Source organism: Micromonas pusilla (genome assembly GCF_000151265.4).
Source record: "Micromonas pusilla CCMP1545 genomic scaffold MICPUCscaffold_4, whole genome shotgun sequence".
Taxonomy (NCBI): Eukaryota; Viridiplantae; Chlorophyta; class Mamiellophyceae; order Mamiellales; family Mamiellaceae; genus Micromonas; species Micromonas pusilla.
The window spans coordinates 1520653-1536644 of record NW_003315885.1 but is presented as its reverse complement, the minus strand read 5'-3'; the positions used below and the strand labels follow the sequence as shown (position 1 = coordinate 1536644).

The 15992-nt window shown below is 69.8% G+C and overlaps 9 protein-coding genes across 9 annotated transcripts; 5 read left to right on the top strand and 4 right to left on the bottom strand.

Annotated features, from left to right (window-relative positions):
* Window positions 1–241: 241 nt before the first annotated feature.
* MICPUCDRAFT_57663 (uncharacterized protein) lies at window positions 242–1120 on the top strand (the record flags this gene model as incomplete). Its single annotated transcript, XM_003058267.1, has 1 exon — window positions 242–1120. The coding sequence occupies one exon, from the start codon at window positions 242–244 to the stop codon at window positions 1118–1120; it is 879 nt and encodes a 292-aa protein (XP_003058313.1).
* A 194-nt stretch (window positions 1121–1314) lies between these two features.
* On the top strand, window positions 1315–2190 carry MICPUCDRAFT_39552 (uncharacterized protein; the record flags this gene model as incomplete). The annotated part of the gene is made up of 1 exon (XM_003058266.1): window positions 1315–2190. One exon carries the CDS (start codon window positions 1315–1317, stop codon window positions 2188–2190), a length of 876 nt encoding a protein of 291 aa, XP_003058312.1.
* A 114-nt stretch (window positions 2191–2304) lies between these two features.
* MICPUCDRAFT_57661 (uncharacterized protein) lies at window positions 2305–2529 on the bottom strand (the record flags this gene model as incomplete). Its single annotated transcript, XM_003057885.1, has 1 exon — window positions 2305–2529. The coding sequence occupies one exon, from the start codon at window positions 2527–2529 to the stop codon at window positions 2305–2307; it is 225 nt and encodes a 74-aa protein (XP_003057931.1).
* Window positions 2530–3759: 1230 nt separating this feature from the next.
* MICPUCDRAFT_39551 (uncharacterized protein) lies at window positions 3760–5608 on the bottom strand (the record flags this gene model as incomplete). The annotated part of the gene is made up of 2 exons (XM_003057884.1): window positions 3760–3788; window positions 3820–5608. 2 exons carry the CDS (start codon window positions 5606–5608, stop codon window positions 3760–3762), a joined length of 1818 nt encoding a protein of 605 aa, XP_003057930.1.
* Window positions 5609–6260: 652 nt separating this feature from the next.
* Window positions 6261–7691, top strand: MICPUCDRAFT_57659 (uncharacterized protein; the record flags this gene model as incomplete). Its single annotated transcript, XM_003058265.1, has 1 exon — window positions 6261–7691. The coding sequence occupies one exon, from the start codon at window positions 6261–6263 to the stop codon at window positions 7689–7691; it is 1431 nt and encodes a 476-aa protein (XP_003058311.1).
* A 105-nt stretch (window positions 7692–7796) lies between these two features.
* Window positions 7797–8816, bottom strand: MICPUCDRAFT_57658 (uncharacterized protein; the record flags this gene model as incomplete). The annotated part of the gene is made up of 1 exon (XM_003057883.1): window positions 7797–8816. The coding sequence occupies one exon, from the start codon at window positions 8814–8816 to the stop codon at window positions 7797–7799; it is 1020 nt and encodes a 339-aa protein (XP_003057929.1).
* Window positions 8817–9295: 479 nt separating this feature from the next.
* On the top strand, window positions 9296–12371 carry MICPUCDRAFT_39549 (uncharacterized protein; the record flags this gene model as incomplete). Its single annotated transcript, XM_003058264.1, has 2 exons — window positions 9296–11317; window positions 11847–12371. 2 exons carry the CDS (start codon window positions 9296–9298, stop codon window positions 12369–12371), a joined length of 2547 nt encoding a protein of 848 aa, XP_003058310.1.
* Window positions 12372–12473: 102 nt separating this feature from the next.
* Window positions 12474–12866, bottom strand: MICPUCDRAFT_57656 (uncharacterized protein; the record flags this gene model as incomplete). Its single annotated transcript, XM_003057882.1, has 2 exons — window positions 12614–12866; window positions 12474–12495 (listed from the first exon to the last, which is right to left on the bottom strand). Exons 1-2 carry the CDS (start codon window positions 12832–12834, stop codon window positions 12474–12476), a joined length of 243 nt encoding a protein of 80 aa, XP_003057928.1. The 5' UTR covers window positions 12835–12866.
* A 376-nt stretch (window positions 12867–13242) lies between these two features.
* MICPUCDRAFT_47177 (uncharacterized protein) lies at window positions 13243–14922 on the top strand. The gene has a single exon (XM_003058263.1). It carries the CDS (start codon window positions 13823–13825, stop codon window positions 14768–14770), a length of 948 nt encoding a protein of 315 aa, XP_003058309.1. The 5' UTR covers window positions 13243–13822; the 3' UTR covers window positions 14771–14922.
* The last annotated feature ends 1070 nt before the right edge of the window (window positions 14923–15992 follow it).

The window sequence follows — 15992 nt, the reverse complement described above, 5'->3', positions numbered from 1 at the left end:
TCTCGCGCCGCCGTCCACACCACGACGCGCGATCGACGTCGCGACCTCGCATCGGTTCTCGGATAGGATCAGCGCGCGCGCCGCTCGATCGTCGAGCGCGCTTCCTCCTCCGCGTCGTCGTCGCGAGGACGGACCGGGGTCGCGCGAACGAACGAACGAACGATCGAACGATCGGATCGCGACGAGCGGTAGCGGCAACGAACCGACGCTACTGGGGCGGTAAAGCTCGACCGCCGCGATCATGTGGCGCGCGCGTCCGAGCGGCGGCGGAGGCGCGGGCACCGCCGCCGGCGCCGGCGGCCGCCCGCAGTGCCAGCGATGCCTCAAGTTCGGCAAGTGGACGTTCGAGTGCTGCAAGGACGCGTCGTCGCGGGTGTACGTCTCTCGGCCGTCGCGGACGGCGCAGCTCAAGAATCCAAAGGTTCGGCAGCGATTCGCGGACGCCGCGGATCAGCCGCCGGACCTACGGAAAGAGGAGAAGGAGCGAAGAGCGGCGATCATCGGGAAGGTGAAGGGGAGCAAGAAGCGGCGAAAGGGCGGGAGCGACTCGAGCTCGAGCTCGAGCTCGAGCTCGTCCTCTTCGAGTTCGTCCTCGAGTTCTTCGAGCTCTTCGAGCGGATCGGATTCCTCGTCGTCTTCGAGCTCGTCGTCTTCGTCTAGTTCTTCTTCTTCTAGTTCTTCTTCGTCGTCTTCGTCGGATAAGAATAAAAAGAAGAAGAAGAAGAAGGCGTCGAAGGCGAAGGCGGAGGCGAAGGAGGGAAAGACGACGGGCGACGGCGACGACGCGGCGGCCGCCGCCGCCGCGGCGGCGGCGCCGCCGCCGACCGACGGCGCCGGCCCCGCGTTCATCCACATGCGTTCGTTCCAGGGCGCGCGACCTGGGTACGTGTTCAAGAGTGGAGATCACGGACCAGGGTACTACCGCGACGTGAACGCGAACGCGAACGCGGCGAGCGGACGCGACGAGGGCGGCGGGAAACGCGGGCGGAGCGGCGAAGGCGGCGACGGCGGCGGGAAGAAGAAAAAGAAAAAGAAGGCGTCGTCGTCGTCGTCGTCGTCTTCTTCCTCTTCCTCTTCCTCTTCTTCTTCTTCCGGGTCGGGGTCGGGGTCGGGGTCGTAGGGTCGGCGTTGGCGTCGGGGTCGGGATCGCAAGACGTAGGTCCGTAGTTGTGAGAGCACCGTAGGCATGTATCATAACCGAAGGCGGCTCGTCGCGTCGTTCGCGTGCGCTTCTGACGGACTGAAATGAATTTTTCGAAACACGCGCGTCCGTCATCCCACCACGCATCCAGATGGTCAGTCCGACGCCGCGCGATGGAGGGCACGAGCAAGGACCTCGCGCGCGCGAAGTTCAAGCAGCACCGCGGCGGGCGCGGCCGCGGCCGCGGCCGCGGACCCGGGCGCGGAAGAGGCGGCGCGGCGAGGGACGCGGCGGAGGAGGAGGAGGAGGAGGAGGAGGACGACGACGACAATGACGACGTCGCCGGACCGCGACCGCGTCGGACGGAGGACTGGACGTCCTCCGACGACGACGCGCGCGGCGACGGCGCGACGCCGAGGCTCAAGTCCGCGGGCTTGGATCTCGAGACGCTGTTCGCGGAGTGCGACCGCGCGGCGCTGCCGCGGCAGCACTTCAGCGCGTACCTGGACCCGCGATGGGGCGTCGACGACCTGCGCGAGCTCGAGCGCGCGATGGCGTCGGGGGGCGGCGGCGCCGGGTCGGGGGGGATGGACGCCGCGGCGATAGACGCGGACGCGCTCGCGAGGCAGCTCGCGGTGCTGCCGCTCGCGGAGCTGCTCGGGCTGCCCGAGGATTACCACGGCGAGCGCGTCGAGGACGAGGAGGAGGAGGAGGAGGAGGACGAGGACGTGATCGTTCCGAGGGGAGTCGAAGAGAGCGCGGCGACGACCGACGTCGCCGCGGTCGCGTCCTTCGCGCCGCCGCCGGCCGCCGCCGCCGCCGCCGCCGCCGCCGACGACGACGACGACATCGACGCGCTCCTCGCTGGAGACGACGTCGGCGGCGGAGGAGGTGGAGGAGGAGGAGGTGGAAGCGGCGTCGTCGCGGAGGGCGACGACGAACTCGACGAGTTGCTGGGGATACCTTCGTCGAAGCCGCCGCCGCCGCCGCCGCCGCCGCAGCGCTCGGACGACGAGTTCTTAGACGAGCTCTTCGACGACTTAAAGTAGCGCGCGTAGCGTACAGTAGGAAATAATGTTAACGACACGGTAGACGTGACGTGTAAAACGAGTGGTGTTGGTGGTGTTACAAACAAACGGAGCGACGACGGGACGACGGCGTCCTCACCGTCGCTGATGAGGTTCCTCGCCGGTCCCGTCCCCCGCCTTCCGCCGCCTGTTCGCCGGCTGCGCGGTCAACCCCGCGAGCGATAACCCCCCGGGCGGCGCCGCGCCGTTCGCGAACCCGCCCTGCGCGTCGATGTGCGCGGGCGGCCACCCCCCGGGAGGTATCGGCGCGCCCATCGCCGCGGCTGCGGCGAACTGCTGCTGCATCGCCGCCGCCGCCATCTGCTGAGGGTCGTTCCATACAAAGCGATGTCGGGGTGGAGTTGAAAGGCGTCAATCGGCGTTCAAAGGCGTCGATGTCGGGGATTGAAAGCGAGGGGTGGGCGGAGAGAGACGACGGCAAAAGTCCTTAAGGATCGGCGTTCACCACGCCGACGCGGTCGTATGGGGACCGGTGTATAGAACGCGCCTGCTGCTGTTGGAATTGATGAAACGCCATCGGGTGCATCGGCGGCGGGTTCGGGTTGAACCCGGGGAAGTCGCCGGGGGGACCCATGGGCTGCTGCCCCATCCCGAACGCCGCTCCGGGAGGGTGTTGTCGGCCGGTCATCCCAGACGACGTCCACTTCGGCGCGCTCGCGCTGTAGTGTTGCGTCCGCGTCGCGCCTCCGGGACCCCCGCCCCCGCCGCCGCCGCCGCCCGCGTCGTGCCGCCGCGGCTGCTCTCGCGCCGCGCCCGGTATCCCGATCCCGCCCCCGACCCCGACATGATGACCCGGCGACGACGCCATCCCCCCCCGCTGCTCCCCGTCGAGCATGTTCGCGAAGTTCGGGTCCCAGTCCGAGGGATCCACCGCGTCCATCGCCTCTCTGCTGCCTCTCCTGTCGCCCATGCCGCCGCCCGCCGCCGGCGCGCCGCCGCTGCTCGCGTCGTCGTACTCCATCGCGGACGAGTCCCCGTCCCCGTCCTCGTCCACCTTATTCAGCATGTACCCGCGCGTCTGCGACAGCGAGCCCTCTTTGAACGACCCGGGAGGCGTCGCCCGCGGCGAGCGCCTCCCGCGCGCGGAGGACGGGCTCCCGCCGGCGTTGAACCCGACGCGGCGGACGACGTTCGGACTCGCGGCGTGCGTCGACGCGCCGCCGCCGCCGCCGCCGCCGCCGCCGCCGACTCTCGGCGCGCTCTGCGCGTGCGGCCCGGCCCAGCCGTTCCCGCCCGCGCCGACGCTGCTCCGTCGCATCATCTGGTCGTGCTGCCGCCGCGCGAGCGCGTTGGCGTCGAGAGGACCCGGCGCGCCGCCGCCGCCGAACGCGGGGGGCGGCATCGCCGGCGGGTGGAACCCCCACTGCATGGCGGCGTTCGCGGGCGAGCCTTGCATCAGCGTCGGGAGCTGCACCGCGGCGGCGGCCGCGGCGGCCGCGGCGTGCTGCATCCCCTCCGCGAACACCATCGCGGACATCGCGCTCGACGGCGGGGACTGACCGAAGTGCAACGGATGCAACGCCGCGCTGTTCATCGCGTGCGGTGACACGCCGTACTGACTGAAGTTGGACATCGACGAGCCGTACGAACCGGGGGTTCCGGTGAACGACCCCGCGGAGAACGACGCGGCCTGCTGCGCCGCCATCGCCGCCGCTTGCTGCTGCTGCTGCTGCTGCAAAAACGCCGCCTGCGCTTGGATCTGCGCTTGAATCTGCGCCGCCGCGGGGTCCGACCCGGAGGACGACGCGGCGAGCGCGGCGGCGAGCCCGCCGCTCGTCGCCGCCGGCGCCGCCGTCGCGCGCTCCGGCGTCCGCGGCTCCTCCGCCGCCGGCTCCGGCTCCGGCTCCGGCTCCGCCGCCGCCGCCGCTGTCGCGGCGGCGGCGGGTCCCCGCTTCGTCACGGACGCCGCCGCCCTCGCCGCCGCCTGCTCGCGCGCGGCCTGGACCTCCTTCGCGACGCAAACCTCCTCCGGCGGCGGCGGGACGAAACTCCCGGGCCCCGCGAACGGCGCGTCTCTGACGAACGGGTGCGCCTTCGCCTGGTCCGGCGTCCACCGCGTCTTCGGGTCGAGGTCGAGCAGCCCGTGAAGTAAATCGAGCAGCGACGCGCGGTCCGCGCGCTCTTTCATCTGCGCCTCCTCGGACGCGCTCGAGGACATCCGCGCGCCGTGGACGACGTCGTTCAAGAGCGTGTGCTTGAAGTAGCGCTTCCCCATCGCCACCTTCTTCCCGGACTTTTGCTCGTACTCGTCCAAGGTGTACAACTCGTACGAATCGCCGCCGCCGCCGCCGATCGCCGCGGAGAGCCCCCCCGTCGCGGTCGCGCCTCCTCCCGTCGACTCGTTCTTCTTGAAAAACTTGTGCGCGTTGGCCGCCGACGCGAGCATCGACGACGGCGGCGGGCCCAACGTCTCGCACATCCGCGTCAGAAGGTTATACTCGCTCGCGCCCGGGAACAGCGGCAGCCCGAGGAAGAGCTCCGCGGCGACGCAGCCCAGGCTCCACACGTCGATCGGCATCCCGTACGGCGACCCCAGGACGACCTCCGGGGAGCGGTAAAACCGCGACTGGATGTATTGGTACACCGTGCGGTTCTGGAAGCACGCGCTGCCGAAATCGATGAGCTTGATCTCCGCGGTCTCGATGTTCTTGATCAGGATGTTCTCCGGCTTTAAGTCGCAGTGTATGACGTTCGCGAGCCGTAAAACCCGCAGCGCGTCGAGGAGCTGCGACACGAACACCCTCACGAGCCCGATCGCGAGCCCTTTGAACTTGTTCTGGCGCAGCAACTCGTACAGGTTGATGTTTAGCACCTCGAAGACGATGCAGAGGTGCGAGCGGTGCACGAAGTGCGACAGCATCCGCACGATGTGGTTCTCGTCCCTCTGGTCGCACTCCTGGTTCAGCATGTGCAGGATCCCAATCTCCACGTGCGCCTGGTGGAAGTACGCGGGATGGTTCTTGATCACCTTGACAGCCGCGGAGACGCCGGCGCCGCCCTTCTCGCGGCATCGAACCACTTGCCCGAACGTTCCGCTCCCCAGGACGTCGGTCACGACGAACGCGGGGCTCGACCCGTCGTCCGCGGCGAGGACGTCGTTCACGCTTATGATCAGGTCCTGGTTCTCGTTGTCGTGGCCGTCGTTCCCGCACGGCTTGGACGGTTTCGTGAGCTGCCGTCGAGGGTTGATCGCGGGGGTGTATCCGAAGCTCGGGTTGCATCGCTTGTACGCGTCGCTCAGCAAGACGGTCGCGTTCGCGAGGACGCGGCTGCCGCCGGTCGACGACGCCGACGCGCTCGGGGACGCGGACGACGCCGCGCGCGCGGCGTCGGAGGCGGCGTCGTACTTCGCGAACGCGGTCGACGCGGAAGCAGACATCGTGATTATTAAGTTCTTCCTCCTCTGAGCGCTCGCGCTCTTGTGAATTCGCCTCGTGAGGGCGCCCTCCTTCTCGCGACTGGCGGACGAGGCGCGCGCGCGACCGCCCTCCGCGCGCCTCCCCGCGCGCGCCTCCCCTAGGGGTCACCCGACGCGACGGCGGGCGTCTTCTCGCCGCGGCGACGCGCGACTCGCGACGACGACCGAGGGTGTCTTCGAGACGTCCGAGACGCGATGTGTCGTTCCCGCCCTCTCGAGAGGACGCGCGACTGGAATAATAATGCGGAAGTGCCTCGGCGCGAACCGGCGCTTCGCCGTGCTCTCGCGCGCGCGTTCCGGATCGATCGCGCGCGCGTCGGGCGCGATTCAGACGCGAGAAGATCGAGCGCTGGCGTGCGTCTGCGCGGTCGCGCGACAATGCCGACGGCGTCGTCGTCGCGCGCGACCTTCCAATGCGTCGCGCGTCTCTTCGCGACGAACAGAAAGGGCCGTCGTCTGCCAGACTGCCACTGAGGCCGATAACAATCCTGAGAACTTCATCGGTCAGTTGAAACGGGAAGCGATCAAATGTTGAAACCGAGCTTTGCTTTGGGTGAAAAACTGGCTCCGCGCACCTCGGGTACTCGGGTCAGGTCTGTTCTCGGTCATAGCCATGCGCGCCGTGGCCGGCCACGGCGCGCCGCGCGTCGTCGCGTCGACGCGCGCGCGCGCGCGCGCCATCCCGCGCGCGCGCGCGTCGACGTCCGCGTCGACGCGCGCGTCGACGTCGCGCGCCGGACGCGCGCACGCGGTTTTCGCGGTCGCGTCCGACGTGCCGTCTCCGAGACGACGTCGACGCGGCGGCGGCGTCGCTCGCGCGTCCCGGGAGTCGGACGACGCCGCCGCCGTGAACGGCGTCGCGGCGCCGGCGACGACGCCGAGCGTCCCGAGCTCCTCATCATCGCTCTCCGCGCCCGCCGGTCGCGCGCTGCTCCTTGCCGTGCCGCTGCTGTGGGCGACGTACAACCCGTCCGTGCGGTTCATCTACGAGAGCGCGGCGCCGCCGTCGCCGGCGCAGCTGTCCGCGGTTCGAACGCTCATAAGCCTCGCGCCGTTCGCGGGAGCGCTGTCGCGGCTCCTCGCGGCGCGCGACGAGGAAGAGGAGGACGGCGGCGCGGGGGGAGAAGCGACGGCGGACGACGCCGACGACGCGCCGATCGCCGCCGACGTCGCCGAAACCGCGGCGCCGTCGCTTCTCCGCGCCGGCGTCGAGCTCGGCGTCTTAAACTGCGTCGGGACCGCGGCGCAGGCGTACGGCCTGGAGCAGACGACGTCCACGCGCGCGGGGTTTCTCCTCGCGACGATCAACGTCCTCGTCCCGGTCGGTTCGTATCTCAGCGGGGAGACGGTTTCGCCCGCGGTTTGGGCCGCGTGCGCGCTCGCGGCGCTCGGCGTCGGCGTCGTCTCGGACGCGCTCCCGGTGCCCATCCATTGGAGCGATCACGATCAAACGCGAGCTGGCGCCGCGTTAGACTCGATCGATCCCTCGATCGATTCGATCGCGGCCGCCGGTTTGAACGCGGGCGACGCGTACGTGTTGATCGCCGCGGTGGCGTACGCGGCGTTCACCGTGCGGCTCGGGAAGTTCGCGAGCGCCGCGGACGCGTCCGAGCTCGCGGCGGTTAAAACGGCCGTCATGGGGGCGTTATTTGTCGCATGGGCGCTCATCGAGGCAGCCGTCGCGGTGAGCGGCGGCGGCGGCGGCGGCGAACTCGGGGACGTCTCCGGGACCCTGACACGTGGCGTGCTGTGGTCCCCCGCCGGGGTCGGGTTCGTCGCCGCGTGGGCCGCCGTGGCGTACAGCGCGCTCGCCCCCGGCGCGCTCGCGACGTACTTACAGACGAAAGGGCAGTCCGTCGTCCCCGCGGCAGAGGCGCAGGTCATATTCGCGACGACTCCGGTGTTTAACGCGTTAGTTTCGTGCGTTTTTCTCGGCGAGGCGATAGGGGCGGACGTCGCGGCGGGGGGCGGGATTTTGGTTCTCGCGTCCGCGTTGCCCGCCGCCGCGGAGTGGCGAGAAAGCAGAGATAGGAGGCGTCCGTAGACGCGGTCGTCGATCGCGAAAGTAGGTCACGTAGTAGTAGCAGTGTGCACGATGTCATCTATCGCGCGATATCACGACGACGCGCGCGATATCGCGCGGCGTCGGTCAGTACGGGTTCCGCCGTTCCTTGAGCTTCATCGCGGTGAGCAGCGACGACGTCTTCGGCCTGCGTCGTTTGCCGTCCGGCGGCGGGGTCGACTCGCTGGACGACGACGATTCAGATCCCGAACCGTCGTCCGCCGAGGAAGACGAATCGTCGTCGTTCTTCTCCGCGCGCCGCCGCTTCGCGTCGGTGGTTTTGGTTTCGGTCTTCGTCTTCTTCGTCGCTTCGGCCAGCCGACGCCGCAGCGCCTCCGCGGTCGCCCGCACGTCTCTCTGGTCCCTCTCCGCGTCGTTCGCCGCGATCGCCAGCGCGCTCGACGCCACCTCTAAGATCGCGGCGACCTGCACGAGCTGCGCGATGTTGTTGTTCACCACGGACGCGTGCGCGAGGACGGCCGCGAGGTCGGTCTTGATCGCGAGCGCCGCCGCCGCCGCGTCGTCGTCGTCGTCGTCGTCGTCGTCGTCGTCTCCTCCTCCTCCTTCGCCGCCTCTCGCGGCGCGCTCGACCGCGTCGGTCAACGTCGCCAGCGCGCGCGTCGTCGCCGCGGCGTCGCGTTCCGGCCCGCGCGTCAGCGCGTTCAGCGTCGTCGTCGGCAGCGCGCTCGTCTCCGCGGTCGCGCGCGCGAGGATGCGACGCAGCAGCGCGGACGTCGCGCGCGCGCTCTCGGAGAGGTCGTCTATCTTCGCGAGCAACACCTCGGTCTGGAGCGAGAGCTTCGACGCCGCGTTCGTGCCCTCCGCGGGCGGGGCGGGGGACGGGTGGTGCCACGGCGGGGGGATCTGCGGGAGCGCGGCGGCGCGCGTCGACGCGAGCGCCGCGGGCGGCGGCGGCGGCGGCGGCGGCGGCGGCGGCGACGGCGACGGCGACGGCGGCGCCTCCGGTCGCGGTCGTCTCGCGGGGCTCGTCTTCGCCGCCGCGCCGCTGACTTTGAGGAGGTAGTCGTTGTGGACGATGAGACGCGCGGCGTACTGCCGCAGGCGCTCGATCTCTTTCGAGAGCGTGCGAACCTCGGCGGCGTGCATCGCTTCCATGGCCGGCGCGGGGCGGCGAGGGAGGGCGCCCGGAGAGAGTGGCGCGGCCTCGCTGCGAGAGGGAAAACGCGGGAAGTGCCGAAACATCCTCGACCCAAAAAATAAAATAATTAATCGCGACCCATAAGTCGAAGTCAGACCTCAAATTTGGGTAAATATACGGAGGGGGTTCTACGGGGGTATCTTCCGTTCATACCACCGTGAGAACAGCGATACCCATCGGAACATCGAACTTAAGCACGGTTGGGCTGGATTAGTACTAGGCTGAGGAATCGCCCGGGAATCCCCAGTGACGGAAGGTTTTTGCTGCTTTTTGGTTTCAACTCCACCGGTGAACTTTTTTTTTGCCGATGAAAGTTCTCGGATATCGGACGGGCGGGCGTTACAACGATTCAAACTCGGCACAAGCGCTGTCGTGGCTCTTCCATTTCGCGCGCCCACCGCGCGGGCGCACCCGGAGTGGTCTCGCGATGGCGGCGCCGGCGCCGGTCCGCCCCCCCGGCCCGTCCGCGTACGTCTCCGCGCGCCTCGGCGGCGTCCCCGCGCCGGAGGAGCTCGAGCGCGAGCTCGTGGACCTGACCGCGTCGGACGCGCACAAGACGCACAAGCACGCGACGAAGGATCTCCTCGCGCGAACGCTCCCTCGCGTCGCGTCGCACGGCGCGACGTCCACGTCCGCGATCCCGACGCTCCTGTCGCTCCTGTCGCCCGACGGCGCCGTCTCCGAGCGGTACGCGATACGATACGCGTACTATCTCGTCCAGCGCGCGTGCGAGCACTACGGACGCGCGCTGCCGGACGCCGACGCGGACGCGATCGTGACCGCGCTCGCGAAGGACGCGAGCGAGCGCAAGGGCGCGAGGCAGATACTCGCCACGAGAGCGCTCTCGTCCGCGGCGCGCGCGGGCGTCCGCGGCGCGAGTGACGCGGTCGATTCCGCGTGCGCCGCCGCGATCGAGCGGTTCGCGGTGGGCAAGGATCCGAAGGGCGGGAGCAAGAAAAAGATCATTTTCAAAGGCGGCGCCGTCAACGCCGGCGCCAGAGCCGCGTTGGGCGCGAAACGCCGAATCTTGCTGCGTTACTCCGCGTCGCAACCGATCGATCTGAACGCGCTGCCCACCCCGGTCGCGCTCGCGACCGCGGTGACGATCGGCGACCCGATCGCGGCGAGGCACGCGTTGTCGACGGCGTCCGCCGTCGCGTCGGCGGCGGAGCCCGCCGCCGCGCACGCAAACCTCGCGCGCGCGCTGCTCCCCGCGCTGAACGCCACCGTCGCGGACGTCGAGCACTGGAAACAGGCCGCGACGGAGTATAAGAACGCGGTGGACGCGGATGATAAGAACGCGGCCGCGAAGGCGAAGCGGGCGTTGGGGAAAGAGAGGAGCGGCGCGGCCGTCTACGCGGAGACGCCGGCGACGGCGGCGGCGCTCGCGAGGCTGTGCGGGACCCTGCGCGCGAGGGCGCTCGCGGAGAGGAACGGGAACGGGAACGACCCGGACGCGCCGCCGGACGCGTGCTCGAGGGCGTGCGAGATCATCCTGGCCGCGATCATGAAGCACGACGGGTTAGGCGGCGGCGGCGGCGGCGGCGGCGAGAGCGGCGGCGGCGGCGGCGGCGACGCGAAATCTCCGTCGCCGATGAAGTCGCCGTCGAAGGCGTCGTCGTCGTCCGGCGGCGGCGGCTCGTCTGATCGACCGATCCCTCCGCGCGCCGCGCTCGCCGCGGTCGAGGGACTGTGCGCGTCGAACGCGCCGAGGGGCACGGACGCGGGCGCGGCCGCGAGGGCCGCGGCGTGGACCGCGATGTGCCGGGGCGGCGGGGGCTCCGCGGCGGGCGGCGACCCCCCCGCGCTCGCCGCGGCGGTGAAACGAGTGCGGGACGTCCTCAACCAGCCGAGGTACGGCGGCGCGACGATCGCGACCGCGTGCCGCGCCGCCGCGGCGATCGGCGAGGCGCGCGCGTGCGCGCGAGCCGCCGGGCACGCGAGCGCGACGGGCGTCGTCGGCGAGAAGACGCAGCTGTCGTCGCTCGCGATTTCGCTCGAGCACGTCGCCGCGGCGTTGTCCGTCGGCGGCGGCGTCCGAACGGAAGCCCTCCGAGCGTTACTCTGGCTGCAAACCCCCACCTTCTTAGTCGACGTCCACGAGCGCGTCGTCCGCAAGAATCTCAGCAGCGGCGGCGGGTTATGGGCGACGACGGACGCGTACTTCGACGCGCCGCCGGCGACGCCGGAGACGGACGGCGGCGGCTGCGTCGGCGGCGCGTGGCGCGGCGCCGAGCCGCAGCGTCGTCTCCTCCGCGCGATCGCGGACCGCGCGGCGACGACGCTGTGCTGCGTGGACGAGAGCGAGGCCGTCGCGTGGGCGAGGATGACGATGGACGGCGCGCGCGCGGTCGTCGCCGTCGGCCCGAAGACCGCGCCCGCGAGCGCGGCGCTGGACGTGTTGAAGGCGCGTTCTATACACTGGTTCCCATACGACCGCGTTGGCGGGGTGAACGCCGATCCTTAAGGACATTTGCCGTCGTCTCTCTCCGCCCAGGGTCCCTCGCTTTCAATCCCCGACCTCGACGCCTTTCAACTCCACCTGACGTCTTTTAACTCCACCCCGACGTCGCTTTGTATGGAACGACCCTAAGGCGGCGCAAAAGGGCGCGAGAAAACGCGCGAGCGCGCGGGAGAAGTGCCTCGCCGGCGCCGTCGCGCTCGCGTCCGCGGCGCGCGCGCACGGCGCGCACGCGCTCGAGGCCGCGATCGTGTGGCACCTCGGCGAGAACGCGAACCACGACGCCGGGGAGTACAGCTGGCAAGTGGAGACGACGACGACGGCGGACGCGCTGGTGGCGTATTCGGGCGGCGTCGGCGGCGCGATATCGGCGGCGGCGCGGCACCCGCCGCTCTCGCGCGCGATCCACGCGCTCACGCGCGCGCTTCTGCTGTCGCCGTCGTGGACGACGCGCGCCGCCGCGGTCAAGGCGTTGTTAACCGTGGGGATTCGAAGCGGCGAGCCGTTCCGGCTGCAGTGTTACGCCGCGTTGCGCGCGGCGCAAAAGGCGGGCGCGAGCTCCGAGCGCTCCGTCGGCGTCGCCGCGGCGGGTCCCCCCGCGTTGCACTCCGAGCTCGACGCCGCGGTCGTCGCGCTGGACCACGTCTATCGCGCGCAGACGCGCTTCCGCGACATGTGCCGCGACCACGGCGAGGACCCGGCGGGTTGGGGGAACGGGAATCTCGCGGAGGTGGCGGGGAGACACGACGCGCTCATCGAGCTCGCGGCGTCGGCGTGTTTCGTGCCTCGGTCGACGTGGTGGCCGATCGGCGCGGCGTCGGAGCCGTTCGTTCGCGAGTTTCGCGACGCGCGGAGCGGCGACGTGAGGATGGCCGCCGCGACCGCCGCGGAGTTGATGGGGAGCGAGGCCGCGCAGGTCGCGAAGGCGCGGCGCGCGAGCGGCGGCGACGACGGCGACGGCGACGGCGGCGGCGGAGGCGGCGACTGGACGCCCGTCGCGGGCGCCATCGCGGAAGGCGACGACGTCGCGAGCCTCATCTAGCTAGCGCGTCTATTATATTCTAGGACTAGTGTTACTCGAAGGTTGGCTAGAAAATTCCGATCCGCCGCGTTCGTCGTTCCGTTTTCTGCCCCTCCACGTGCTTCATGCCGCCGACGAATCCTCCCTGCGGTTTCGCCGCCGCCTCCGCCCTCGCCGCTCGCGTCGCGTCTTCGTCCTCTTCTCCTTTCCCCCCTCGCTTCCCCCGCCGCTTCCCCCCCGGCGTGGCGTCTTCCTTCGAGAACCCGAGCTCCTCGAGCGGCTGCGGCGACATCAGCTCGCGGTCCATGCGACACGCGAGGTACGCCCTCGAGAGCTCGCGGCACGCGGACGCGTCGTTGCCGTGCCTCTTCAGGCAGCTCAGGTACGATCGCATCGTCTTTTTGCACTCGCCGAAGTGGTCCAAGGGGAAGACGCCCTTCTCCGGCGCGAGCGGCGCGGAGCTGCCGCCCATCGGGCCGCCCATGATGCGAGTCTTCGCGCGAGCCGACGCGTCGACGACGCCGCGAGGTCGAGTGCGCGGCCGGCGCGTCGCGCTCGCGCACAAAAACGAGATCTCGGCAGGCGCGCGGCGCGGCCAGCGCGAGATCGCGATCGTCGCGTCGGGTCAGCGAGAATAGGTTTGAAAGTTTAATAAAATCTAAGAAATGTGGGGTCGCTACGCTCCAGTCACGGCCGCGGATTGGTCTAAAATAGACATACCTCGTGATTGGTGTAGGAGGTAGACCAAATCCTTACCAAATCACGAGAGACGACAATAGCCACACAAAATGCTCCAGCCTGGGGTTTTGCGAAAAATAACTCAGCCTCGTCACCTTTTTCAAAGAAGACGGGTAAGTTGAGTCGCTGATGAGTCGCGGGTCATAACGCGAGGCGGCGAGCGCGATGTCCTCCGACGCCCCGCCCGGCGGCGGCGGCGGCGTCCCCTCGAGCGCCGCCGTGTGCAGCGGCTGCGAATTCGAAGCCCCGTGCGTGAGCCAAGGCCTGTGCGTCGACCCGACGGTGTTGCACGTCGCCTCGCGAGATCTCGGGGCTTCGGACGACGACGACGACGGCGACGGCGACGGCGACGGCGCGCGCAAGGAGGCGTACCTCGTCGAAGGGCAGCTCGTCGTCCGAGGGAAGGACGGCGCGTGGACGCCGACGACGCTGCGCGCGAACGCGCGCGCGGCGGACGGCACGCGCGCCATCTCGCGAGATCCCATGACCGCGGAGCAGTGCCTCGCGCTCGGCATCCCCGCGGACCCGGAGGAAGCGCGAGCGTTCCTCCTCCGCGCGCGCGCGGACGCGGTCCCGCACGGAGACCATATCGACTACCTCATAAACGGGACGCTCGTCCACGTCGTCGGAGGCGGCGGCGGGGATCGAACCGGCGGCGACACGTGCGGCGAGGACTGCCGACGCGCCGGGACGTGGCCGGCGGCGTCGTCGTGATCGGCTTAGAGTCCAGCGCGATGAGCCACCGGTCGTTCTACGACGCGTTCTTCGTCGAGGTGCTCATGTCCGTGGACAACGTGTGCCTCTTCCTTCGTCTCTTCGACTGGTTCGGCGTCCCGAGAGAGACGAGGCCGGGGATACTGCTCGCGGGGACGCCGATCCTGTTCGCGATCCGAGCGCTGATATTCTTCGCGCTCGACGAGGTGTATTACAAGATTCGGCCGCTGATGTTCGTCGTCGGGGTCGGGATCGCGTGCCAGGGCCTCCTCGTGCTTCGGCATCTCCGTCTGGCGCGGACGACGAATGATACGCGCGGCGACGACGAAGCGGTCACTACGAAGGACGACGAAGACGAAGAAGACGGCGGCGACGGCGACGGCGGGGAGCAGATCGCGCGCGCGTGCGCGCGCGTCTGCGGCTGCGAGTCCAGGATGACGACGTACGACGGCAGCGCGTTCGTCACGCGGACGAAGCGAGGTGTCATCGCGCTCACGCCGATGCTCCTCTGCGTCGGCGTCGTCGAGCTCTTCGACGGCAGCTTTTGCGTCGACTCGGTGTCCACGGTGTTCGAGCTCGAGCACCATCACGTCTTGACGTTATACCTCGGCGACGTCGTCGCCGCGTGCATGATGCGCGCGCTGTACCCGCAGCTCGCGGGGACCGTGGACGTGTTCCCGGACTTGAACTACTCCGTCTCCGCGGTGCTCGTCATGGTCGGCGTCGACATGTGCATGGGGGTCTTCGGCCGAGATATTCCGTCCGTCACCGCGGCGTGCGCGATGGCGGGGGCGTTCGCGTGCGGGATATGCTCGAGCGTGATCAGAGGGAAGACGTGCGGGGACGTGAGGAACATATTCATGCGCGGGCCCTGCCCCCGCCCCGGCGGCGGTTTTGGCGGAGACCATAACGACCGCGGAGGGACGCGGTCGGGGGGGTACGGGAGCCTCGTCGCCGGGGGCGCGTGACGACGACGTCCGACGTCGCCTTTCGCGCGCTGTACTCTCTAATACGTCGCATCGTAGATTAGCTCCTAGCTATGTAATGCGCGTCGCGGGGACGCGCGCCGTAGTCTACACGCGCGCGCGCCGCGCCGAAACGCGCCGCGCGCTTCATCCCCACGCGTGTCGCTCTCGTACGGGGTGGAAAGACGGTGGAAAGCCTCGCCGTCCCCTCTGGTCTCCTCTAAGAACACCTTCGCGAATAACGTCGGGTTGGAACACCCCGGCCCGCCGTCGTAGAAGATGGCCATCGACGGCGGCGGGACCCCGCCGCGGGTCTCCACGACGCGCCGCAGCCGCTTCAGGCGCCCTAAGACGTCGCAGCTCTCCGTGAGCAGGCTCGGTTCGGTCTGGACCACCTTCCCGACGTCCACGCGCGGGAACTCCTCCGCGAGCGCCTTCAACGCGTCGCCGACGGCGCGCACGTCCGCGAGAAGCAGCCCCGGCTGCGCGCTCACGAGCTTCGGGAGGTCCGCGTCCGGGGGCAGCGCGAACCGAAGCGCGGTCATCTGCGCCGCGGCGTCGCGCAGGGTCAGTCTGAGCACCTCCGGTTCTTTCCACATCATGTCCGCGACGTTGACCTTGGGGAAGAGCCGCTGGAGTCGGTCGAGGGAGTGCCCGATTCGATCGGGATTGCGGTACAGATCCCGCTCCGCGACGTTCGACGCGAGCGAGGTTCCCATGTTCACGAGCCGCGCGCGGTACGCTTGCTCGCGCACGCCGCGCGACGCCCAGAACGCGTCCAGAGCCGCGGACGTCTCGTCTTCGCGCAGCGGCGAGGCGTACTTCCCAGCCTGGCGCTCGACGAGTCGGTCGAAGTGTGAGCCCCCGACGCGGACGCCGACGTCGTCGGCGTCCGCGGCGTCCGCGGCGTCGTCCGCCGCGGACGCCGACGCGCGGATTCGCGCGGCGCGGCGGGGTCGGAGGGACCGCGCGCGCGCGAAGGACGTCGACGCGGAGGCGCCGCTGACCGCGCGCGACGCGCAGAGCGGCGTCGCGGACGAGGTCATCGCGCGCGCCGCTCTGAAGACGAGGTGATGAGTCACCGGCGCGGCGATAAATTTTTCGGCCAGCACAATAATTTTACATCGCGTCACGCCTCGGCGTACCCGCGCCACACCGCCCGAAATTCCTCTCTATAACTCGACAATCGCGCCTTCAAGTTCGGACTCCGCATCGACGCGTGCGC

Bases quoted from the DNA above. Each gene is read 5' to 3' on its own strand.
- MICPUCDRAFT_47177 (XM_003058263.1), top strand. From the start codon at position 13,823: ATGAGCCACCGGTCGTTCTACGACGCGTTCTTCGTCGAGGTGCTCATG.